The sequence below is a fragment of the Varanus komodoensis genome, unplaced genomic scaffold (assembly GCF_004798865.1).
Source record: "Varanus komodoensis strain SLA01 unplaced genomic scaffold, ASM479886v1 scaffold14_1, whole genome shotgun sequence".
Classification (NCBI taxonomy): Eukaryota; Metazoa; Chordata; class Lepidosauria; order Squamata; family Varanidae; genus Varanus; species Varanus komodoensis.
In genome coordinates this window covers 3,818,755-3,844,224 of record NW_025335438.1, presented here as the reverse complement: position 1 = coordinate 3,844,224, position 25,470 = coordinate 3,818,755, and the positions used below count along the sequence as shown (strand labels likewise).

Sequence of the window (25,470 nt, the reverse complement as noted above, 5' to 3'; positions counted from 1 at the left end):
TTCACTTTATTACCTGCTAAATAACAATATAGGAAGCAGACAAACTAGACACCAGTCATCTTAGTATATTAAATTTAATTATAGATTACACAGAATGATGTAAAAACAGCAGTTTTTGAGAATTTTAATATTCTGCAAAGTGTGGAAATAGTTTTAGAAAATGAATTGTCATACTCTGACACAGCAGCATTTGTTAATGCTAAAGTTAACATATAGTACACGGTTAGTTTGTGTATGAATTCTTCCTGCCTTTAATTTAAGGTACTCTTTGTTTACCAATTTGCAATTTGTCTGGTAGAAGACATTCTTGTGCCTGCCAGGCTGTTCAGGTAGCTTAAAGGCTTCTTATGAAGTTCAGTGGCTCAGTATCCCGAGGCACTGTAGTGACCTTGGTATGTGCATCTAGAGAAACTGGATAGCTGTGAAATGGATAACTTGGTGGGAAGAAGAAACACTGGTAAACTACAGTGCTGCTAAGTTTTCTATTGTCAACGCATGTATCTCATTAGCCCCCAAGCATTCCCCCTTAGATGAACACTGCACTTACTATAGCTTACAAGTAATGGACAATAATTTCTCATCAGATTCAAGCATCTCCTGAGTGCTGGCTAGCTTTTTTTTTTTGGCAATTGTGCCACAACTTAAGTTCAGAGTTTGAACAAGTGTCACTCTGCTGTACCTACAGTATGATTCCTATGAAGCTGCTCCATGTCTTTGGATTGTTTTTCCTGTAGTCTACTGACTAAGCCAGCAGGCCTCACTCTGGTTCTGTTGAGCCAGGCAAGAGTATGGGCCAGTTGTGGTCCTCTAAATAGTTTGGCCTACATTTCCTGTCGGCACTAGTGAATATAAGCCAATGGTAAGGTTTAATGCGGGAGAACTTTGTGAGCCACCTTGTGTTCCTTGCAAGGGGAAAAAAGGCGGCGTATAAATGTTATGTCATCATCACCATTATAGTTGTAGGTTCTAATATCTGAGGGGCCACCAGTAGCCAGGCCCATATACCCTCCTGTCTCCTGTCCATATGTGCCACAAAAAATGCTATGTGGGCCACTTGTGGCAAGTGTGCCACAGGCCAGCTGTCTGTCCTAAATTCTGAATAACATGCCACTGATTCTGAACATGTGCTTTTCACGGTAAGAATGGCCATTTAATTCATGTAGATCATTTTTGCTGTAGCTGCCGCAGCAAATGCCAAAAGGGTATTACAAGCCAAAACCAGTCTTAGCTGAGTGTTAAGTTCTTCTCCCAACCATTTTCCATGAAAACACAACCACTTTAGTAAAGGAATCAACAGACTGGCCCAAACATAGACATCCTCTTTATCAATCTTATAGTTACAAAAACTGTACATTACAAACAGTATAGAAACAAGCTGAAAAGAATGTGCCACATGTCCTGGCTAATAATTATCTATATGCAGTTTTAAATTTACAAGGTATAAAAGAAAGTAAAGCCTACTCCCGTATAGTGCACAGTTATTGTTTGTTTTTGAAGATACAGTATATCACTAGTTAAGTGGAAATGAACAAAGCGCTCTAATTTTCTGCAGCAGAGAGAATAAGAGCAAGTTCGCTTTGGTAAAGCTTTCCTCCATCAGACAAGGCCATGATGTTCTTCTTGTATGTTGGAAGGTTGTTAATATCTAATACCTGTTTTAAAAAAGAAAAGATGCTTTATAATCCTGATCAGTTACCAACATAATGCACAAGGGATAAGTCCTTTATGGAGAGAAGTCTAATCAGAGCTCAATCAGTGTGAATATGGGTGAAAACAAAGCTGTCCCAGGGCCGTCTTAACAGCATTATGGGCCACAGGCAAAGCAGTATACTGGGCCCCTACGTACAACTACTGTTAATTTTGGAAGTTTTCCAATTTTCCAAGGGTTAACATACACAGATTAGTACGGGGCCCACGGGCAAGTGCCCATCAGGCCCATGCATTAAGACAGCCCTGAGCTGTCCTCTTGGATCCCATGAAGCTCTGTGCATACGGATGATGGGATGCATGTAGTTGATGGATGGATAGATACTGTAGCTCTGACTAATCGATCTATCCATGTATCTAAAGCATACACTGAATAATGCATTTAATGCACCTGACAATGCATTTAATGCACCTGAATATATTTTGGAAAATTGTATTCCACCAAGTGTTTTTAATGAGCCAAACTAGTTGTGCCATCATTCATGCATTTTTAAAAAATACAGAAATCAGCCTGTGGACAACTAATAATCTAGATCACACCCCCCACCCACCCACAACACAATTTATACTTTACAAACTGTATATGCAATTAGCAGTGGTGTAGTGTCTAGTTTGGCCTTTGATTTACTTCAGTAGCCTTCAGAAAATGGGTTTATTGTGCAGCAATAACTTGTATGCAATATAAGATTATAAAAACAACGGTAATAATTTACATAGATTTTTTGGGGGTGGGGGGACTAAGATATGTGCGGTAACAGACCCTTGCCCTTAAACTTCAGTGTAAAATGGATGAGTCACTTTTGGACTGCAACACCATCAATTCACATTTAATTCAAAAGAGGAATATTGGTCAGCTTCTGATTTTTTTCTCAGCCTTGGGGCAAAGCTGAGAGAGATAGTAACAACTTTACTGAAGTGGCTTTACTGTTGACTTTGAAGTAATCATCCACTATTTGATATTGTCATTAGGCACCCTCTTTCTGTACACAGAAATCCTAATCTACTGGATTTCACAAAAGTTAACTTGACTCGGGCTTGATTTGCTAAAGCAGAGTTATAAGTTGGAGTCCCAAATCCAAGGCTAGAAAGAGAACCTTGGAACTAGGCATCTGCACTCTGTTCCCTTTTCTCACCATCTCATACCCTGCATGGAAAGAACTGCACCAGCTGATTCTTCAGGTCCAGAAAGTCTTCCAGGGCAGGAAGAAGTAAAGTTTTGGGCTGCCAGCATAGAAGTACCTAACAGCATTCTTGCTACCTGCCCTCTGCCTCCAAAGTGCTACAGCCAAATGACCAAAATTTGCCAGCTTGCTGAACCTCAAAGTGGGAGGCAAAGGGAGGTAGAGACAATTTCCACTGCTACTGCTGCTTTACACTGCTAATTTGGTGGCTTATGAACATCGAGAGTGCAATTGATAAGCCTGCACCCTAATGAAAATAAAAGCAATTAGATTTACCGTTTTGTTCTTTTCACAGAGATCTTTCAGTAAAGCATCTAATTCATTTTCATCTATGTAGCCATTCCCATCCTGAAAACAAACAGATGTGAAGATTTTTAATATTCATTCCTGCAGCTTTTTCTGAAATTGTTATATGCATAACATTTAAGAACATTTGTTGCACAGAATGGGTAAAAAAGCATATACTTACTGAATCAAATGTATTGAAAGCTTTCTTAAACTCCTTTCCACACATTTTGACACCCTAATATTAAAAAATATGGGTTTTAGAAAAAAAAGTAGTAGAATATATCTATACTTATATATTGTGCACAATTTGGAGGGTGATGTTGCATACCTGAAATTTTAGGAGAAAGTTTTCTTGTATTGGGAGCAATCTTTGGAGAAAACACAAGAGGGTTCAAAGCAATTAGTAAGACAGTATCATATGCTATACTTAGGTCTAAATATGTATTTTCTGAAGAAAGGATAAGATGACCTCAATAGATCCTGATAAAATTTATTAAAAAATGTAATATCCAATGCATTTTGGATGTGAATTTTTTCCTGTGGAGGAAACTCTTCTTTTTCTAACTGCTCAACTAAAATATGCCTTCGGGGTGCAATCCTACGCATGCTTAGGTGGGAAAAAGCAATAGTATTCCAGCATGCTCTAGCTGCATTATCAGCTAGAGGAATGCTGCAAAATGCATAACATTTCAGTCTACGTAAATATGCATAGGATTGCACCCTTGGAGCATTTTCTTTGTACAAGACAGATATCTTTTATTAAAGGGTTCTATATCCTGGATACATTTGGCTTTTGCAGTTCATAGAAACTGTTTCTCAGCCACCTGAGGTGATTTTCCCATCTCACATTTCATCTTTAGATTGGCACTGCTAGCCACTATTTCTCTCCTGTTGCCCTCTGAATATACATACCTGGCCATTTCAGTCAGTTCCAGCTTTCCATCATTGTTTTCATCAAACATCTTGAGCTGAAAGATTGTTGGGGGATCATGTGAGTGTTTTTGGCAAGATAAAAATGAAAATAATTCACTGAATACAACCAGACTGGCTTCCCAGGGGATGTACACCGGGCCCTTTGGCTGCTCAACTTTTGGCAGTGGACACTGAAAGAGAAGGCTCCCTAAATGCACTTTTCATCTATGGCTGCTCTTTTATAGCTCTAGCTTTTATTGGATTAGATCTAGAGTTTTGCTCAAGGAACCAGGCACTCTTGCATCTCTTTTCCTCTTTTCCCTTACAGCCCACTGAAAATTTGGAAACTCCCCTGGCAAAGCATGGGGCATGCTTCAGGAGGAATCTGTGGACCTAACATTTTTTTCCCTTCTTTTCATTAAAGCCTTCACTACATCCATGCTTATTCTGTTCGTGGAAGGGCGCTTCTAGACACAACCCATTGTTCTGATTTTTAATAAGTTGTCTTATAATTCCTTGTTTTTCTGAATTGGGAGCCACCTTAAAAGTGAGATTTAAAAATATATAAATATATCAGTGCTAGAACCAAATTATGTGGAATCTATTAACGTAACTATTTAATTCCCACCCTTTCACAAAATGATGTCACATTCAGAAGAACTGATTTTCCATAATTAGTTTGCTATGGATATTTTGCAAAGACAAACTCTTAAGATGGTTATGTCACAATTGAACTGGAGCATGGACAAGCTGCCTGCTTCAAACTCCACTATATGGGAGTGTGCAGAAATTTTGTTGAAATGAATGGAAGCTGTTGACAGCTTGTTGTGTTGTAATCTCAAATGTGCCTCTATGTCTATGCAGCCAGCTAGTCCATTTTTCAGTGGGGAGGAGATGGAGATGCTCATGAAAAGATATTAAAGCTTAAACAGTTGCATTTTACTATGGGGAGAGGGGATAATAAACCCTCTAAATTAAATAGTTGTTAGTATTTTTCTTACCATGATGTCTGTGTATTCTGTCAACTTTGAATCATCAATCTGCTTGTTTGCTTTCTGTAGTAGGTCTTTCAGAAAGCTCTGAAACAGAAATCAGAAGACAATAATTAATCTGATTTACTGTTTTGGTGAGTTTTTTTTTTTCTTCGTATTCATAATCATACTGAAACACAAAACAAGTTTTGTATTTCCTCTGAATACAGAAGGCTTACAAATCTGCTCATACTTACCATTAAACTTACTATTTATTTATATTTATTTATATTTCCATTTCTATGCCACCAATTACTTTAAAAAGTCCCTAGGCAGCTTACAAAATTATTGAACTTATACCATAGTACTTATTTCTAAGAAAATCTGCACAGGATTGTACTGTACCCCTGGATTTTATTAGCATATTAAAGAATAAGGCAATGTGTTTATTTAAAAGTAAAGCCTGGAAATCAATAGTCACTAGTGCTGCCAAGATGGAACAGGATACAGCACTGTGGGCTAAAGGCGCAGTCCAGTGGAGATGCCTATAAGCCTTGAAACTGAGAGGACTGCAGGCATTCTGTGCAGGGTGGGAGAAGCCTACCTCCCTGTTCTTCTCACCTTACATTTCATCTATTGGGCAGTATATAAATGAAATAATCATCTAGCTGCAGTGTTTTGGACAGGAAGGGAAGGAGACTGGAGCCAGGATACCTTGTTTCCCTTCTTCTCCCTGTCCCCAAATCCCCTCTGTCCCCCTTCTCCAAGGTCGCTCTTACAACCTTGGAGAAGCAGCCCATGTGGTTCTTTCTGTGCCAGCTGTAAAGGAGGATGTGGGATTCCAGATGGTCAAATGCCCTTGCCCTGTCTCCAGCCTCTGCACTCCGACTGAAGATGCCCTGATGGTTTCTTGGCTTTTGTGTAGTCCCACCACTCCCATTCTCAAAGACTGAAATGCCTTTCCGAAGGCATAATTACTTGCATTAACAGCTTTAAGATGCTGGGGAGTGTTGCTGCTGCTGTTGTTACTTTGACCTTTTTCCTTTTGTTTCATCCACCACTGGAATGTGACCTCCCAAGAATTCCTAAAGAATTGAATTCAGTCTTTCCATTGAGAGAGGTTCAATTCCCCTGTCATTATGGTATACCTGGGTGGAAAGTGGGGTGCCCAACACCACTTACCCCACATTGTCACAAATATGTAATACAGCTCTGTTTAAGCCCAAGAGCAGATTGGAAAGAAACGGTTCCACTCCAGGCTAAGCCTCCAGAAACCACCTCATGCAGCAAGTTGGCTTCCAGAGTGGTGCCTAGTCTATATCACAGGCTAGGAAGCCAAAGCAGCCAACTGCACAAGAAAGGGACCTTCCTTGCTCCTCCTCTGCCTTCCATTCCCTTAGAGGGCACAAGGAACGGCTGGGACCCAGGTGCTCAACATATGGGCTGCAGTTGCTCTGCACATGTGCACAGTGGTACAGTGAGCACATTTTGCTGCCTGAGGTTTAAGACAAGATGGCCCCCTTGCTCATTCCTTGCACAAAAGCCGACTGGATGGGCACTTGAATATTTGTCCAATACTGACAACGGAACAGTGTTTCCGTTACACTTGAAGGCAGGAGGCTAATTCAGAGGGGCAGAGACCAGGTTGCATGACCCACAGCTTTCTCTTGCAACACCAGGTGGCTGCCTCCCAGCTCCTGCTGCCTGAGGCAACTTCCTCACTCTAACTAATAAACACTATTAAGCACATTGCCCTACCACAGGTTGCATATTGAATTTGGAGGATGCACAAACACACACCCTTTTGAAATGGTGCCTGATTGTGCAATGCAATTCTGTTAGAAAGCAGTACTTTTGCGAGTCAGCTAGTTGGTGGGGAGAGGGATGGATTGATGGGAAACTAAATCTCATCTCCAATTTGCCCTTCTGAACAGGTGCTTGTTGAGACTAATTACTGGGAAGACTGAGGACATGGATCAGCCCAAAAGTGTGTGTAGTCCTGAGTGTCCTCCAGATCTGCTTGGGAAGATTAAGGATCCTTCAGAGACCTGGAAGACACATGATGGACCTCAGCACAGATGAAAGGACATGGCAGTCTATTCTACTGGTGGTGTTTCTTCTGTGGGCACAACTGGATCCAACTCCTGGTTTTCAAGATGCTGCTAGTATAATGTTGATTTCTAAACTGAGTTGCCTGCATGGAAACTGGTTTGCTGTGTTGCACAGAGTATAAGGTTCTACCTTTAAGGGCAGCCTTAAAACACTGTGGCCGTTAATTTTTGCTGGAGTGTGCTCTTTGAGAGAGATCCCACATCTCCATTTTGATAGCAAATCTGAAAGAAGGGAGTAAGTTCACTGATGCCCTTCAAATTAAAAAAAAAAAAAAAAACTTTTGTTTTCCCAGTAGATCAGTGGATTGTCCTAGTTTAGTGACATTTAAAATCTTTTACAAATGAGAAGCATGGGAATTAGGAATGCCTATCCACTGGAAGCGAAACACGCAAACACACACACACACCCCTATTCTAACCTCTTAAATATTATTCTTTAGAGTATTGTTGCTTTTTGTTATTTAGAATGAGATTTTTCACTTGTACTGATAATTAGGAACTTCTGGCCTAAACAAGGTTAAAAAACATTGAGGGGACAATAAGAATCAAACTCTAATGTAGCCAGTGGCATAAGGAAACAATGATTCCCAAGAAACTGTTTCTCAAGTGTGGTCTGTCAGCATGTATTTGCCTCACAGCCATGACCACTGAACAGTATAAACATGTAATTAACTAATTAAAACACCACTCAGTCTAGTAACAGTGCTAAAAACAGGTGGGAGCAGAGAAAGGGCAAATAATCTCACACAAAGATCGTGCAATGCTGGCTTTATCCCTCTAAACAGAAAGCTTCAGTTGTTGGGTGGTATAGAAATTAAACCCAGAATTAACTGGCTTGCAGACACTCGTTCAGTATTTCAAGAAGGCCATTTTCCTGGCTTTGCACCTTCTAACTGGACTAAACCTGGCCCTTACACCCAAAGCATGAACTATGGCCCTGCTTCTTCTTTTGCCCACATTGGATAATCAGCTTCAGTCTGTATCAAAATATCTAATATATGGGGAGGTAATCCACGGGGATTTTTATAGACCATTGCTGCATACATTTCAAAATACACAGAAAGGCTCTGTACATAAACAATCACATGGTAAAAGTATTGCTTGGAGTATTGCTTCAGACAGCAGGAAGGTTTGGGGTGATGGGGTTGCATGACTAATTACTTTTCCTCTGTTTACAGACACCACACTTTTGATGATTTTCCAGCTTTTGTGAAATTTTGACCCATTCAGAAATGTAGAAATGTTTCTCCTAAGACTTAGTAGCAGGAAGAAGCTTAAGCTAAAATATGCTGGTGAATATTCTGGTCCTAGCATTTTTGCCTGTGGACTGTCCCGCCACTAGAAAGCACCCCCCAAAACTTTTTCAAATGTGAATACAGCTCTCAGGTTCGAAGAGGTTCAACACACCTGGTCTAAAAATCCTCAAATGATTCCAAACTAGCTTCAGTGGAGATAGTGACAAAAACCTAGTTCTAAAGCCACACGTACTTCGCTTTTTTTCAAGATTACTCTGTCACTGAGAGAGAAGCAGCACAGTAGTTATACTGCATCTGCATGCATATCCTTTTATTTAATTTAAATGGATTAGACCCTAAATGTTGTAGAGATGGCCTCTTCCCACTGAGAGAGAGAGATTAAAGAATTTGTATTTCATTCATTTGATTTTGTTTTGCTATGCTTTTGTTGCCTTTCATCCCAGAGCAGGGTGAGTTATATCATCTAATTTGATAATCATACATTTCTTACCTTGAGTTCATCAGCATCAATAAATCCACTATGGTCGCTGTCATACTTTCGCCATGTCTGGAATTGAGAAGTTAGCTATTTAATAAATAAGAGGAGATTTTGGATTTGGAAATTTAATGTTTTAGAGGGAAGATTTATATGGATTACCTGCATGAAGTCTTCACTTGATTTCAGCTGCTGACACCTAAAGAACAAGAGGAAGTTCTCTTCTGTTGGTAATATCTGAGCAAGCTGCAAAAGATAACATTTTGTTTAAATCCTTTGTTTATTATATAAAAATAAACAAAGAAACAGTATTATTCATAGAGTGGAGTTGGTGGATAGGGAGACCTTTTTTTTTGCTCTCCCACAATGCTAACAACTGGGGTCATTCCACAAAGCTGATTCAGGACAGATAAAAGGAGTATTTCTCCACAGTCATAGTTAAACTGTGGGATTCACTTCCACAAGATGCATGGGTGGCCACCATTTTGGATGGTTTTAAAAGGAGACTGAACAAATTCATGGAGGAGAAGGCTACTAATGCCTCCTAGTCCGGATGGATCTGCGCTACCTCCAGTATCAGAAGCTGTATGTATCCATATCAGCTGCTGGAGGCAGAAGGGTGCTGTTGTACGCATGTTCGGTTTGCAAGATTCTGCAGGCAGCTGGTTTGCCACTGTGTGAACAGAACGCTGGATTGGATGGGCCCTTAATCTGATCCAGCAAATGCTTGAAGAACTGCAATATTTTTATAGCCTTTGAATATTGGGTAGAATCTCAGAGGTCTTTTCCTGTGCTGACCATGAAGATCTAAACTAGAGAAAAGTTCTGTGTACTTACACTGCCAGAAAAATGAACTAATGGGTTTGATTCAAAGCTTCCCTCCCTTCCTCTAGTAGGAGGAATTTTCAGTTTCAGTGCCCTTGGATCCAAAGCATTGTTTTTCTGCAGAATCTTTACATTGGTACATATTTGCTTGATCAAGTATTCATTTTTTATTTTTTATTTAAATCTAGTATCATATTTTAATGAAAGCTGAACTTTATAACCATGTGACTATTTTCAATAAATGTTTCATTATTGAAAAGGCTAATTATCCCCAGCAAAAAACATTGCGTACTGAGGAGAAGGAATGGTTGGGAGATTGTGTTCCCAGATTTACTTTAAATGGTGCACTTTTGGAGCGGACTAAAGCTGCAGAGGTGAGAGAGAACAGGCAGTGCCTTATACCTCTTCCTTGACCCCTTTGTCTCCCTCAACCTAAAAAGAGCATTTGTATTTCATGCCTGCTGAACAACATGCAACTTGTGCCCAATATGTACAACTGATACACACATGCAAGAAAAGAGAAAGCTCAAAGCCCCATCATGCCAGAAACATATCCAAAGCTGCCCTTCAGTGGCTTATGTCTGAGATTTCAGCTTAAAATTCTCTCCCGTTTGACCTTACTCCCTTTTGACTCTACCCAATTTGATCCCAAGTCTAGCTTACTGCCTTAATGGCGACCATGCAGGAGGACCTGAGCTGTCCCCAGCTCCTGCCTCCTAATCCATACACTCTTGCTTTAACACATTTAGATGAGCTAGAAATAGAATGACTGTGTTGGTGGGATTATCATTGCAAAGTGCTGGTTTGGAAGCACCATTTTTCATTGCAAAGCCTCCATCAGTATCTTCATGCTTTTCAAAGGAATGGTTCAAACTGGGCAACTCAACACACTTTTTAAGTGTCAAAAATATCAGTGTAATACTCACTACTAAAATTAACACTGAATAATAAAATGCAACACTTATTTTAATTGGATGTGCAAAAGTATAGGGAAGGCTGAATTAATATATTGCACACACATACCCTTCAGAGAGCTCCTGTTGCAAATTCTGCATTTTTACATTGATGCACTCCCATGTGTAAGTCAACTCAGAAAACTTCCAGATCAATATATCGCTTTATCTAATGCTTATCTAAAAGACAAGTGACAGGGTAGGGGTGGGGGAGAGGCAAGCAAGTAAACAACAGCAAAGAGGCGTGCAGGGGAAGGGATTGCTGGAAGCATCTTGCCCAGTCCTTCCCTCCAATTCCTAGAAGTGGCATCAAAGTGTATGAAGAATTGAAAGGCTGCTTTTCAGCTGAAAAGCCCCCTGTAATAGCTTACTTACAATCAATTAGTATATGCCTACCTGACCATAAAGATTTGGCCAAGAGGCCTTCTGAATGTGCCATCCCTAAAGGAGGCAAGAGCGATGGTAAATAGGAGAAGGGCTGCCTTTTCAGTGGCTGCCCCCCACCTGTGGAACAGGTTCCCCAGAGAAGTTTGGCACCAACTCTGTTTTCATTTCAGCACAAGGCAAAAAAAAAAAAAAAAAAAAAAAAAAAAAAACCTCTTCTGCACCTATTTTAATGTTACTAATTGATTTTAACATGTTAGATGCTTAAAATTTATTGGTATTTAGCTGTCCATCTCACCTGGATATGCTTCTTGAATTTAATCTTGTCTGTGTTAGTATTTTTATTAATCAGTTATTTTAATGATAGTTTTAATTGTTTGGTTATAATTTTATTGCTGTATGCCACCTAGAGAGCTCATTTGATCTTTTTGGCAGCTTATAAATATAAAAATAAATAAAACAGGACAGTCTTCTGTAGGCATACAAATCTAAAAAGGTATGACAACAGAAAGAAAATGAGATGGGGAGGGGAGAGGGATAAAGCAAACGCAGGGACTACTTAATAGTTCTTATAATTACCACCAGCTCTAATGGGACATTAAATGAGGCACCTTTCACCTCATTCCTAACCTCAAAAGTAAGCAGGGTTTTAAGAAGAGTTTTAGACTGAGTGCTTTGAGCATATTTGTTCATTTACTTGCTTTTAACAGATTTAGAATGCAATGCAGTCAGGATGCCCATAACCCTCTGAACTTGGCAGATTACACGCATCCTGTGGAGGGTGGGAAAAGCATGGGCAGAATGTTGCCTCTGCAATCCTCCTCCTTTACATTTCTACTTCCTGAAAAGCATCATTTTGGCCTTATAAGTGCAGCACTTTGGAGTGGGAAGGAAGGAAGCAGACATACAGCCAGGATACGTCATATCTTGTCAGTGCCTGTCTCTCCCCACCCTCCCTGCCCCCTGGAGAGCCTCCAAAGGGCCTTCTCCATGGTTGCTCATGCAGCCCCGGAGAAGTACCTGGTGCGGTTCTTTACACACCAGAGCAGAGGGTGATCTAAACCATTTTCCAACCTTCTAGGCAGCAATCAGGAAAATCCTATGACCAGCGCTTTTTTTTTTTAAAAAAAAGGTGCCGGAACTCACGTCTTGGGGTCACACTTTTACACTAAAAAAGATTTTAAATTCACCAACTTTTTTTTGAAATAAAGAACTTATCTACCTTTTGCACGTAGCCAGTCACTCTACACACACATAAACATAATGGTCGCCGCCGGCAGTAAGCACACAGTGCGTGACCACACGACCAATCCCAAGCCGAACAGCGTTCCAAGCCGAGCAGCACCCTCACAATCAGCACGGACACACAAGCAGCCTGCATGCACTATTATAATGATTTTTGCCTCCAACCTGCTATGCCTGATAGGGCAATTCACAATCACTTGGAAAAATCCCTTGGAAAAATCCATCAAAAAAAGGTGCCAGAACGCTGTGCCGGTGCGTTCTATGACAAAAAAAGCCCTGCCTATGACCATCTAAATGCTGTCTAGTGGCTGCTGGATTGTGCTGTTGGAGGCTGCTTTTCAGGGTAGAATCCATCACAAAACAGATTATGTGAACTTAAAATCCAAACTATTTAATCAAACCTTTCGACAATATTGAGTAAACAGCTCACTAATGAAATGAATACAATAAAACAAGTAAACTAGCAGCAGATAAAACCTTTGTTTAGGGTGCAACACACTAACAATAACCACATACAAAGTAATTGAATACAATTAAGCCAACAGACCAAAATAAATTATTCTTTAACTCCTCCTGAAGGTCATCAGTGCGATGGTCATATAGTGCATGAGACCGAGAACGCTGAACTGTACAATTATATCTTAAAGAAGCAACTGTAGAGATGGTTATGGTTTTTAAAATCACTAAGTGTGTTTTGTTATGTGTTTAAAGAGGGTACAAACTGCTGCTTGTGAAGCACTTCCCTAAGTAAATGAACAGTTCTGCTGGAGAAAATGGGATCTGACCGGCCTATTAAGATACAATCTACCATTTAACTTAATTTGGCGGGATCCCCCCTCCCTGCATTATCATTATCACGTCGTATTTATATCCCAACTTTCTTCCTCTTGCAGGGCAGGGGGAAGAATGCAATTTGCCATTCCTCCCACTCTCCTGCTTGAGGTAGGAAAGCTTCTCCTCTACATTTCTAGCTTTAACCACTGAGCAGAATTAAGATTCTTATGGAAGCATAATTCCATAAAGATAGAATTTTTATGGAATATAGAATATTGATGGAATGCATAAACATGGAAACATAATTGGCTAACAGTGGGAGAGCACATGCTTTGCCTACTGAGGTTGCTGCTTCAATCTCTGGAATATCCAGTTTAAAGACTGTGTAACAAGTAATGGGAAGGATCCCTACCTGGGACCCAGGAGGACTATTGCCAGCCATAAATATGGGCAACCCATACGACTCTTGATAGAACAGAAAGAGAGTGGGGTTATCAGGATGGGCAACATTCATGACTGGTGGGCAGTGTGTCTGGTCACATCTCATACCAATCTTCTCCTAGGAGTTCAACCTTCCCAAACCTAGTTCTCTCCAGTTGTACCAGCTACCATTCCAGTTACCCATGACCACTGGTATGCTTGTCAGGGATGATGGAAGTTGTGATCCAACCTCATCTGAAGGCTGGGAATGACTGCTTTAAAGGATAGGAGACAGCAAATTGTTATCAGTTTCTGGACAATAATTAATTTGCATTTGTGTTAAAAGGATTTGTCACTTCTTTGCATTGATTACTAAAATTAATCACTGATTTTGCATGCTTAAGTATTTATGTGCTTTTGGGGAAAAGGGGGTGGGGAGCAGGCAAGGAAAGAAAGGAGATCTGAGGATCTCCAACATGATAAACCTTCCATCTTTTCCCTAGCAGAAATGTACTTACATGATTCAAACATGGCATAATTGCCACCTGGAAACATTAAAAGGACAGACATTTGAAGTTCCATTTCAGTGAAAGCAGAGGCTTGAACAAATAAACTGCAATGCAGGGAAGGGAGCCTTTTAGAAGAACTAGTGCCTTGTCAAAATGTACACTTTAGCCTGAGGGCCATGGCTAAAAGCTCAGAAATGTACCGTGCTAATATATGCTGTTGAAGATGCTCTTAAAATCTCCCTCACCTTAAGCATTTGACCTGCTAAAAATGCACTTTGGTAAACTATTCAGGTTGTCTCTAAATTATTCCAAACAAGCTTCTCATAAGACTATTTGTATTTTGAAATTGGAAGATCTGAGCCACCTCACAGGAGGAGAAAAAGAAAAGAAGAGAGGGCAAACCAAACTGATGCCTTACAAGTTCATTTTCAATAAATACCTAATAGAAACATGCAGTTGAATAAACCAAAGAGAGCAATCCTATGCTTGCCTGGGAGGCTGCTGAGGGGCACTCAGTGTGGCCAGTCTCTGTCTGTGGATGTCCCGCCAGTACAGTGGTGGAACACTCTACAGTCACTGCTGTTCCACTGGTGACACAGGCTAAAGTGGGCATGGCTCGGGAGGAGCCATGGATCCCCTGAATCCAAGATCTCTCTGTTCTTCCAGTGTTCCTTTAGGAACAGCAAAATTATATACCGGAGCTAGCATGCATATTTTCCTTCCCATTGCTGGATGATATATTTTAAAAGGGTACCTGCATCCCCAGGCCAGGATGAGCTCTGACGGGCTTGGGAAGGGGTAGGTTAGGGGAGTAAAGAATGAAGGAGAGAGTAAATGGGAGAAGATGAAAGTAGGAATAATTAGGTGTTGGGAATATAATCCAGCCCTTTGTTGGTGCTCCTTTTTCTCACCTCCCCAATACATACAGTTTCTAGCATACCATGTTAGAAATTCTTGTGTATGACGGCGTGCTGATTGAGATGCATTGAATGAGCAAGTACTGTAACTTAACAATCCAGTCCTATGCACACCAACCTATCAGTTCCATTGAACTCAGTGGATCTTATGTCTGGGTCAACCTGAATAGGATGGCAGTATAAAAATGCTGTCTTAGGGACACTTATTCCCCACCACAGGTTTTCCCAGAGGTTGCTCTGATAGTTTAAATCACCAAGTACACTTAAAAGCTCCTGCTGATTTAGGCTAGGAAGATTATTTGGGTTAATTTGAAGAATAATCATGCTGTTCTCGTTTTTATTAACTCATGGAGCATTAAGACAAGGTTTTACTAATTACCACACATCACCTTGTATCCTGATCCTTACTTGGAAGTCAGTAGCACTGGGTTCAGTGGGATTCACTTCTAAGTAAATATGCATTGCATTGTATTTTACACTGCAATCTTAAACATGTTGACTTAGATGTACATGTGCAAGAGCTGATGTATAAATCAGTAGCCAAACATAAGGCATGATACAGACTAAGTGAAGTACTGTATGGTCCCACTGACTTAAGCATGAGAGCTTCACATTTGCCTACTTTTCTTTCTTTGAAATATGTAGGACTTTGCCTGTTCACCTTTAAATATGTTTAACTTTGTCTGCTGACATGATAAAAAGCAACCAGAACATATCACAAAAAGGACATGCAAAAAAAAAAAAAATGAAACCACAAGATCATCCTCCATAATTGTTATAATTGTAATTAGCTAAAAGCAAATCTAACCAAAAATTCATTCTTGCATCTTTGCTACAGGTTTTGCATTTGAAAAACAGTATTCAAGAACCTAAGCATTTTCACCCCTCTGGATCTTCTGAAACTGAAGGGGATCTTGCTAGTATTGTATTGGGAATCGTGTGAATAAACTGATGCTGTGCTTGTACCATAGCTTCAGTCATTTTCTGGGATCATATGTATTATTCCCATCAACAATCAAGACTATGCTTTTAGCTCTGATCATACCACTATCTTCTTGCAGACTAAGGAAAAATGAATTTTGTTCTTTTCCTTGTTCAGTGGGTGGTCAGTTCTCTGAATTCAAGCATTTCCAACTTCATTGAATGAGAAGAAGGTATACAGAGTTAAGGTGCTTGTATAGGTGAGTCAGGGCCATGGGCTTTAACTGTATTAAGGGGAATTTCTAAATTGTCCACATTTAAAATTGATTTCAAGATCACATATCACTGAGAACTGCATTTTTTTTCTTGAGGATAACCCTGGAACAGACACAACCAAGAGGATAAAATGAAGAAAGCACATACTTTATGCTAAATAATGCAAATCAAGAAATACAAATATTTTCAGAAAGTATTATATCATCACAAAGCTATGACCAACATGTATAATCAAATGCATTCAATAAATGAGGTATCTTACCTCTACTATTCCTATTTTTCCGTCAGAACACTTTGAAAACTGGTCCACAAATGCTTTCATTTCTGGGGTTAGGTCCTATAAATGTACAGCACAGCAATGATTAGATGAAGAAACACAGGAGGCGCCAAAGGCCCTGCCTCCCAAAGGAAGTTCTCTTACACAATCTGCACAGAAAGCAATGGTTGCACAGGAGCATTTCCAGGGATTGAACCCTTTCGCATTCTTCAGACTTGTTTGAACTTAACTTATGAACATTTCACTATAAAAACAATAATTTGTTATTGTTTTTAAAAATCAAAAAACTTATTTTTAAAAAGAAAAAAACTTATTTTTCCTTTGTTTTATCAGCCAGAAATGCCAAAAAAAAGCGCATCCAAGGTTGGTTCCCTTATCATTTACACAGTTTAAAGGTGCCCCCTTTAGGATAGGACTGTATCTCTTTGCAAATGCGTATCAAAAGTCCACAAGGTGGCACATTCCTGCTGATAAGGAAACTAGGTTGGTGCTTCTACATTCCTGTACACTTGAGTAGCTGGGTTAGAATGGGCATGTGCGTATTCAAATGCAAATCCCTATTGGATGTAATGCACTGAAGATGGATTAATCCATGTCCAAATGTGCATAGCCATCTTCAGAGTGTCCCAACTAATCTTATTGAATTAGTGCTTGATCCAAGCAAGACTCTTGCATGATGACCTGGCAGCAGACAATGAAACCACACATGAACAGAACAAAATAGATACTATTGAAAGGGAGACCGGGTTAATTCCTTCTTCCCCTCCATTCAGAGTGAGAGCAGTAGAATGTTGCATTTGCCCCAGTGATAGTAGTCATTTGATTGATTATGACATTGCTAAAATCACACAATGAAATCTTTGCCAGTTGAGGGAGAGAAGGAAGGGAGAATAAGAGTCTGGGGTGCTGAACCTGCAGCATATCAGGGAAACAATGGTGCAATAAAATCTGTGAGGGCACAGGAAACAGATATTTTCCACCATCAGTTTCATTTGTCTCCAAATGGGTTATTTGGCATCAAAATGTAAACCTCACAAAAAAGTAGCACCTCCCTCCCTCCCTCCCTCTCTCACACACACCAAGTAACTCATACCTAATAAAATACCATAAGCAAGAATGATTTTCATTGGGTTAAATGCAAATGTAAACTATATTTAGAGCAGACCAATGAAAATCAGTGGGACTTAAATTAACCATGACTAATTAGTTCTACTGAGTTCAGATAGTCTACTCTAGCCCTTACAAAGTTCAAATTCTACCCTTTGCTAGTGCATTATATATGAAATTCTCCAAATTTGTGGCAGCTTTTCATTAATAGCGGAATGCTGACAATCTCAGACAAATGTCTGAAAATAACTATTTCTCTTTTTTTCAGATATACTTGTAAATGCTGACAACCACATTTAACTGTTGACCTTCTTGAAGGTATCTCAGAGTCTTGAAATCCATGAAATGTGCCTCGATTTGATAATCTTGACATGCGAATGTTAAGATTGACCAAATCATGTCATAGTACAGATGTTCTTTGACATCACTGCAACGTTATGCAAGCAGAGGAGTTGTGTGTTTGTTTTTTACTTCAACATGCAACTTCCTTCACTAAATAGAATCTTCCCTTTGCTATTTCCACTCCCAAAAGCTTGTCCTTAAGTTGTAAATATAAATATATCATGTCTCTAGGACAGTTCTTAGTCAACTGAGTTTTATAATGTGTGCTGTGATCCTGTGCCTGTTTAATCCCAGTGAGTTCGAAGGCGCTTCCTTCTCTCAGATAAGGGTAACAAAATTGCAGCCTTCTGATTATTCTAGGAGCCCAGTGGGTCTCCTGAGAAATCTCATACAGGATCAGCCTGCTGGACTCTGCAAAGTAGTGCAATATTCATGTCAAAAGTCCCATCAAAAGATATTGATGAAACAATGATAGCTACCCGGAGGGATCAAGTTAGCACAGCTATGGAAGGCGTCTCTTTACGAAGAATAATCAATCTCTGCACAATACATAAGGTCCGTTTAACAGTTCCATGGTAAGCACCTTGATTTTCTTGTACTACTTGTGCTGTATTCTTCCATACATTGCATTGGAAAGGACTGCTCCTATAATTTAGAAGGACCTGAAAAGGAGTATTCAGACCTCAGAGGAATTAAATGAGGCTTATTGGAAATTAATCTGTAGCTAATTACCAAGGTACAACTAGTTAATGATTAAACAACAAGCAGCGATGTGCATTTTACTGAATGCTTGTTAGTCAGACATTAACCATAACTAAAAGCAAACCCTCCTAGACATACCATCATGCCCAGAAAGTAATTCCTCTTAGAAAGATTATGCACATTCACTTTCAGTGGCAGGACATATTCAAATTTTATCTTTTAATTAAATTTTGGTCATGAAAGGTCATATATACTTAGACCTGTTTAAATATTTTCATCTGCTATAGGTGCAGCCCAATCCTCTGCCTGCTTGCTCACAAATAAGAACCATCAAATTCAGTGGGGCTTATTCTTATGGAAATAGGTAGAGCAGTGGTCATTTATTCTTTTTAATACATTGGTAACTTTTGAGGAGGAAAAAAAATCCAAGAAGATTCTTTCTTTTACACACACACACACACACACACACACACACAGGAAAGGTGTGTGTATGTAGGATAAACTAAATGAAATTACTAAGGGATTTTGAACAAGTATAAACAATAATCCACAAATTTCAAAGAGACCAAAAATATCTGTCATCTATCATTCAGTACTCTATGCAAGTTCAGAAAAAAGGAAATTATTATTCTCAATGCTGACAAATTTTCCAATCACTTCAAATTAATTATAAGTAATCTAATTTTTAAAGAGCTTCCTTTTCCATCCTATTAATTGTACTGAGTATAATAGAATTTCCATTTGTCATTAATTTTTTATTTAATTACTATTTTAAAAATTAATATTTTATTGTTGACCGTCGCTTCTTTGTTTTTGTTTTTATATAATTTTATGGATTTTGTTATTGTTTATTGTTTTTAATTATACATTGTGAGCCATCCCAAGATGCAGAGGCATGTGGTGATGGCATATAAAAGTTTTCAATAAATAAATACATAATTTTTTCAGTTGGTCTTCCAGTTACCTAATTAATATTAGTTAATATTGGCATCATAAATTGGAATGCCATAAAAAAATTCAGACTGGAAATATAAAAGATATTTATCTACCACTTCTGCGGAATGAGATTTAGTCAAAATTATGCTGCAAAGAATTATTACATAATGCTGTCAGTTTAAAGGAAAGGAAACTTTCCAAAATGTAAAAACAAATCAAGTATTACGATGGACATGAGAAAAATGGTACAGCCACAAAACTTGCATAGAACTGATTGATTTCTCCAGAAATACATTCTAAAAAAGGACATGAAATTCCAAGCTATGGAAACAGAGTCCAGCAAGTTGGAGTAAGGGAACTAGTGAAATACTTTTCTGGGAAATGGACTCCCAAATCCAATAACAGTTTCTTATAGGCTGTGATTCATCATTCCAGAAAAGGTCCTCCAGGAACAAGGATCACTGGATGATCTAATGAGAAAACTGAAGTCTGGTCCTGCCCTTCTAAGAATATTCCAGAAATACCCTTGTACAGAGGCAATGTCAATGGGAAACTGAATAAGTACACTTGATCACTTCCAAAGCATAAGCAGGTGTACAGGCAGAATCTATAAAAAGGCATAAATGAAACTGTGGGTGGCACACAAGAAAGTGCCTAGAGGGATTTTATATATCACTTTGCAAGTGTTCTAATTTCTAAGTAGGTGGTTGACACCAATTCTAAAGAAGGAAAACTGGGAAGAAAAGTATGTTTTCTTTTAAAGCATTCTTTTCCATTGAAAACTTCTAATGACTTATTAAAATGGAATAAATTTTATAAGATCTACTTCTAACAATAAATTAAGAATATTGGTACATTTATAATTATCCATATTACAGAAGAAAGGGTTAATACTGGGCAAAAGACAGAAAAAGATGCATGGTACAGATTAGTCATCACTTGCAAAATACAATGGAAGCTATCAGAAATTATTTCTTGTACCAATCTTTTGGTCCTTGATGGCAACCATAAACAGGTTTTTATGATGCCAAGGTAAAATATATATGTAATTATTATCTAGCACCTGCATAAACTGGGCACAGAATTGTATATTCTGTGCCCAGAATTTAACTGCACAAATTTAATTTGTGCAGTTAACAGATTTAACTGCACAATTAGTAGCTCATAATTAGTACAGGCAACTCAAATGTACGTTAAAATATTGGAATAAACTGATAGGAAATATATAAATATCCTACAAATATAGTTAGTGGCTTCAGCTTTATTTCTAAGGATATGGAACAGCTTTTACAGTTGATCAGTTACCCACTATCTGACAAAGTGGGTAAAAATCCATGAAAGCTTATGTCATTATGAAATGGTTAGTGTTAAAGGTGTTTTATAATTGAATTATATAATTGGATTTTTAATTTTAGCTTGAATTAATTGCTTTGTGGAAAATTATATTCATTCAGTACCCAATCTTTTGTTCTGTTTCTGCTGATACTGTTTGGATGCTAAGATGTTATATTTCTTATTTTAAGGTGCAAATGTTGATTAAACTTCATTTGAAAACATTAGTTTAACATTCCAGAACATCTTTCATCCTTAACTCCAAATGGTATATTGATTATTATCACCCCCCCCTCACCTCGCACTCCCAAGGAAACATTTTTGTCAGCTGCACCAGTTCAAATTTAGTCCTAATGTTCTCAGTTCCTAATCTCAAATTAGTATGTATCTAGTTAGACTTAATGTGTAGATCTGGTTATTGGCCACCAAGGGGCAGAAATGTATTTCAGCCCACATATGAAGGATATGTCCAACTAATTTTGAGCAGTCTTTAAGCCATAAGAAGGGACCAGGGAAATCTGTTGGTGGAAACAAACAATTGTTTTTTCATAACAGGCATAACCTTTAGAACTCAGATATTACAAAAAGATAGTTTCCTCTAGGTTAGACATGGAAGGATGCGAGAAACTTTGTTTATTGTCTAGATTCATGTCAATCAGGTTTTCCAGACATCTATGTTTCTTTTCATTTTACAAAGTCAGATTCATTTGTACTTTATATATTTGTAATATAATATAATGTGGACAGAAATCACTTGATTACATAACTTCACTATAAGAAATTCCTTATAGTGGAATTAAGGTGAGATAAAGGGAAGAGGGGAGAAACATCTTCACCTACCAGTCCTGCTTTCTTTCGTGCCTGCTGCAACTCCTGGATAAAATCCTGCAGTTCTTTCCCATCCATGTACCCATTGCCTGTAACACAAAAGAGAGTGTGTTGCTATTACAGCTGCTGATGTTTCTCTCTCACTCACTTCCCTGCTGAAAAAGGTATTTATTTCACTTTGCAAAACAGGGATGCTTCCGAGATTGCTTATGCACCCTTTCACTGCAATCCTAGGCAAGACTACTCAAAAGCAAGTCCCACTGAGTTCAGTGAGGCTTACTCTCAAAGAAGTAGCTACAGGATTGTAAGCTTTCCTTCCACCCCTCTCCCGGACAATTCTGTTTTTCTCCTGGGTTCTATATTTTGATTTTTTTAAAAAATTAGCATTTCGAGTTTGGAAGCTCTTGAACTCTTAGAAGCCTTCCTAAAGAAGGAAAAAGACCCCTTCTCGAGCAGGTGCAGTCCCAAGGCAACCAGAGGGATCACCCGGGGGCTGAGACCGGTGCATAGGCCCCTTCCAGGCGGCCGGCTCCGCCAAAGGCCCCCGTCGTTCCAGCTTCGACCAGGCGGAAGTTCTGGCTCGCAGAGGGAAAGTTTCCCGCTCGCGGAAGAGAACTGAGAAGAAAGTCTTTTTCCTTCGTTGCTTCTCTCCCGCCCCGCCAGCTCTGCTGCTCTGCTCAGATTCCCTCCACAACCCCACGACCCCCTGTTGGGTTGCAAGCCGCGACGGGGCTTAGAGGCAGGGGAAAGGAGTCACCGTCAGAGTCGTAGTGACGCCAGATTTCGAAAAACTGGGAAGCGGAGATCTCCGCTCCTTGCAGGTAAGTCTCCGCCGCGGCCATAGCGCGTGTGCCTGGGGCGATGGGTGAGACGGGAGGAGAGAGGCGGCGGGGTGTCGCTGTCCGCGGTGCTGACCAGCGCTCCGTCCGTGCAAGTCCTCCTCGACGCGTTCTCAGCCGAGGGCTCTCTATTTATCGGGCTCTCGGCCCGCCGAGCCACGCCCCCTTCCCCAGGGCTCCCCCTCCGTCCCTCCTCCTCTTCCTCGCTTCTTTTCTCCCTGACTACTTCGTCCTCTTCTGCTCTTCCCCCTTCCTAAACGTCGATGAAGCAGGCAAGTCTCTCCCAGACGTCTCCCCAAAAGCAGCAGCGGGGAATAAGTTCCCACACCACGGGGTGATCCATAGCGTCAAGAGAATGCCTAACAACAATCAGGTTGTGCTTAGGGTTGTGTTGTGGTGGAATGACGGGTGTTAAAGTGCCCACTAGGGCTGAAGTCTCAACACGTCCATTTGCAGCCCTGAATCTCTTGGAAACCTTCTGCCCACCCCACCCCCCACCCCACTGTCCATGGTGCTTGCTGAAATAAACCTGCAGGGGCCCTGTGGTTACTATTGTCCCCAAATTAGGTGGCTTTTTGTCCACATGTGCTTCACTTCCTGCTTCCCACTCCCATTTTTTTGCTGAAAGTTTTTTTTCTGAAATCAATTGTCCTCTTCTCTGTCCATACCTCTCTTCTTACAGCAGGTTGCCCTTAGGAGGCAGGCAGAGACAGAGACTTTAGAGCAGGGGTCCTCAAACTGTTTGAACAAGGGGCCAGTTGAAAGGTGCCGGTGACGGGTGCGGGCTGCCAAGGTTGTGTGGGTGGGGGCCACGGGCCGGGGCGGGGGGCACGTGCATGCACATGTGCATGGCGAGGCAGGGGCGTGCGTGCACAGAGATCGTTTTCTCTGAGTGAGTCCAAAAGGATCTCCTTGCGAGCAAGCCGGCACCTTTTGCGCGGTGAGTCCAAAACCTCTATGGCAGGCCGGATAAATGGGCATGGCGGGCCATAGTTTGAGGGTGCATGCTTTAGGGCTTTTGTAATGTAACATTTGCATACATGTAATTTTTTGTGGGGAGCTGTAGGTCTGAGCCTTGCATCATTTCTGTACCTAGCATTGCCTCTGGCTGGTGTTGGATGAAATGTGAAAAGAGTAGCCCAGTCCACTTTCCTCCACTTGATGTTCACTTAAGTGACCTGGACCTGTGAGACCAGACTAAAGGTCCATATAGGTCAATGTTTTCTTTGCCGCACATTAATCAGTCCAGGGCAATTTCAAGGGGATTGGTGGGCATGGTCAGGGGACATGAGCGCTGCAGTTTGTGGCAAATATGTTACGCCCAGTCTCCCTACTTTTCTAAAAACTCCAATAACACTACAGGTTTGTTTATAAAATAAAATTGGCCCTGTTCAGCACTTTGTAGCCCTAAAGTGATCTGAGGCTATTTTTAAGCTGATTCTGCTGAATTCAGCAGCACAACAGTGGCTGCCTGTTTGCTACCCCTTAATTAGCCAGATACCAACAGAATATAGACAGTGGCCATCACTGCTGCAGTCCACTGACAGCTTGACTAAAGTACTGCCATTGAACCTGGAGGTTCTATACAGCCTACAGGACGAACAGCTGTTGGTAGATTTCTCTACGAGTCAATCTAATGATCTGATCCCTTTCAAAGACATCCAGATAGAGACCTTGGAGCCACTGAGAGTTTTCTTAGAGAAACAACCTTCTTCAATGCCTTATCTGTGCATCTGAAGGGACAGTGGCACACAGTGCAGAGCTGTTATGAAGAGGGATGAAAATGAAGACATTTATCTATTTTAAGTCGTCATGACTAGGCAACCTGTTCATCTAATTAAGAAAAGTTATACATCTAATAAAGAACTATGGAACACTATGGAGCACCTTCACTAGTGCACAAGATTTTTTTTCCTCCTCTATCTTCTTGGTAATCATGCATGACCTACACCAGCCTTTCCCAACATAATGCTCTGCAGAAGTGTTGAGCTATGACTCCCCATCAACCTCAGCCATGGTTGGCCAACCTAAGGGCACTGTCTTGGGGAAGGCTGACTTACCCTAAAGATACAATTACTTCTTTCAAAGGTTAGAACCTTTGAACCTTAGATTAGAATTAGCTCAGTGCAGGGTCACAAGCATGGAAGGTGGGTTGAGAGGGATGACCTATGAAGATTGATTGAGAGAACTGGGTATTTTCAGCCTGGAGAAAAGGAGACTCCAAGGGGATATTTTAGTGACTTATAAATATATGAGGGGATGTCATGTAGAGAAGGGCCATGACCTGTTCTCTGCAGTGGAGGGCAGGATGCATTCTGATGGAGCAAAGCTCAAGGAGCCAGGCTTCAAGTTGGATGTCAGGAAGACTTCCTGATGGTTAGGGCCCCTAAGATATGGAATGGACTTCCAAGGGAGGTGGTTGAGGCCCCATCAACCACCAAGATTGGACAACTGAATGTTGGGGATTACATGAGCAGAGCTGGCTGGAGCCAGGGGTCAGACTAGATGGCCCAGGAGGTTCCTTCTGACTCTGTTTGTGTGTTTCTATGTTTCTAAGATTCCCATGACAGCAAGTTCCAGTGGCTTGCAAATTAGGATCTTCCATTCCTCCTTCTTTCGGCTGGATTTGACCAGCAGCTTAAACTGTTGCGGCAAATTAATTAGCCAGAACATTTTTTGAAATATTCAGTAACCACAAATAAAATGGTGAAGTGACTTATTAGATATTGGCAATGGATGGTTCCATTTCACATGAGAATGGTAGAAGTAGATATGTGTTGGCTAGTGAAAGAAGTCTTGGAGCATATGGGACAATGGTGTTAATTAAAGGAGACTGTTTGTTTTGAAGACTTGTCACAGGACACCATGGGCTAAATCCAACATTATACCAGTGGACTTCCAGTCATGTAGTGTGAGTTTTCCTTTTCCTTCTCCATCCTGCAGCTCCCTGCACAACCCCAAAAACTTCCTTGGAGGATCTCC

General features: G+C 40.3%; 1 protein-coding gene across 1 annotated transcript; it reads right to left on the bottom strand.

The window, feature by feature from the left end:
• Window positions 1-1,538: 1,538 nt before the first annotated feature.
• Window positions 1,539-22,491, bottom strand: CALB1 (calbindin 1). The gene is made up of 11 exons (XM_044424327.1): window positions 22,407-22,491; window positions 21,662-21,738; window positions 16,388-16,462; window positions 9,064-9,147; window positions 8,917-8,973; window positions 5,090-5,167; window positions 4,089-4,144; window positions 3,505-3,544; window positions 3,358-3,411; window positions 3,165-3,236; window positions 1,539-1,652 (listed from the first exon to the last, which is right to left on the bottom strand). Exons 1-11 carry the CDS (start codon window positions 22,489-22,491, stop codon window positions 1,539-1,541), a joined length of 792 nt encoding a protein of 263 aa, XP_044280262.1.
• Window positions 22,492-25,470: the final 2,979 nt, after the last annotated feature.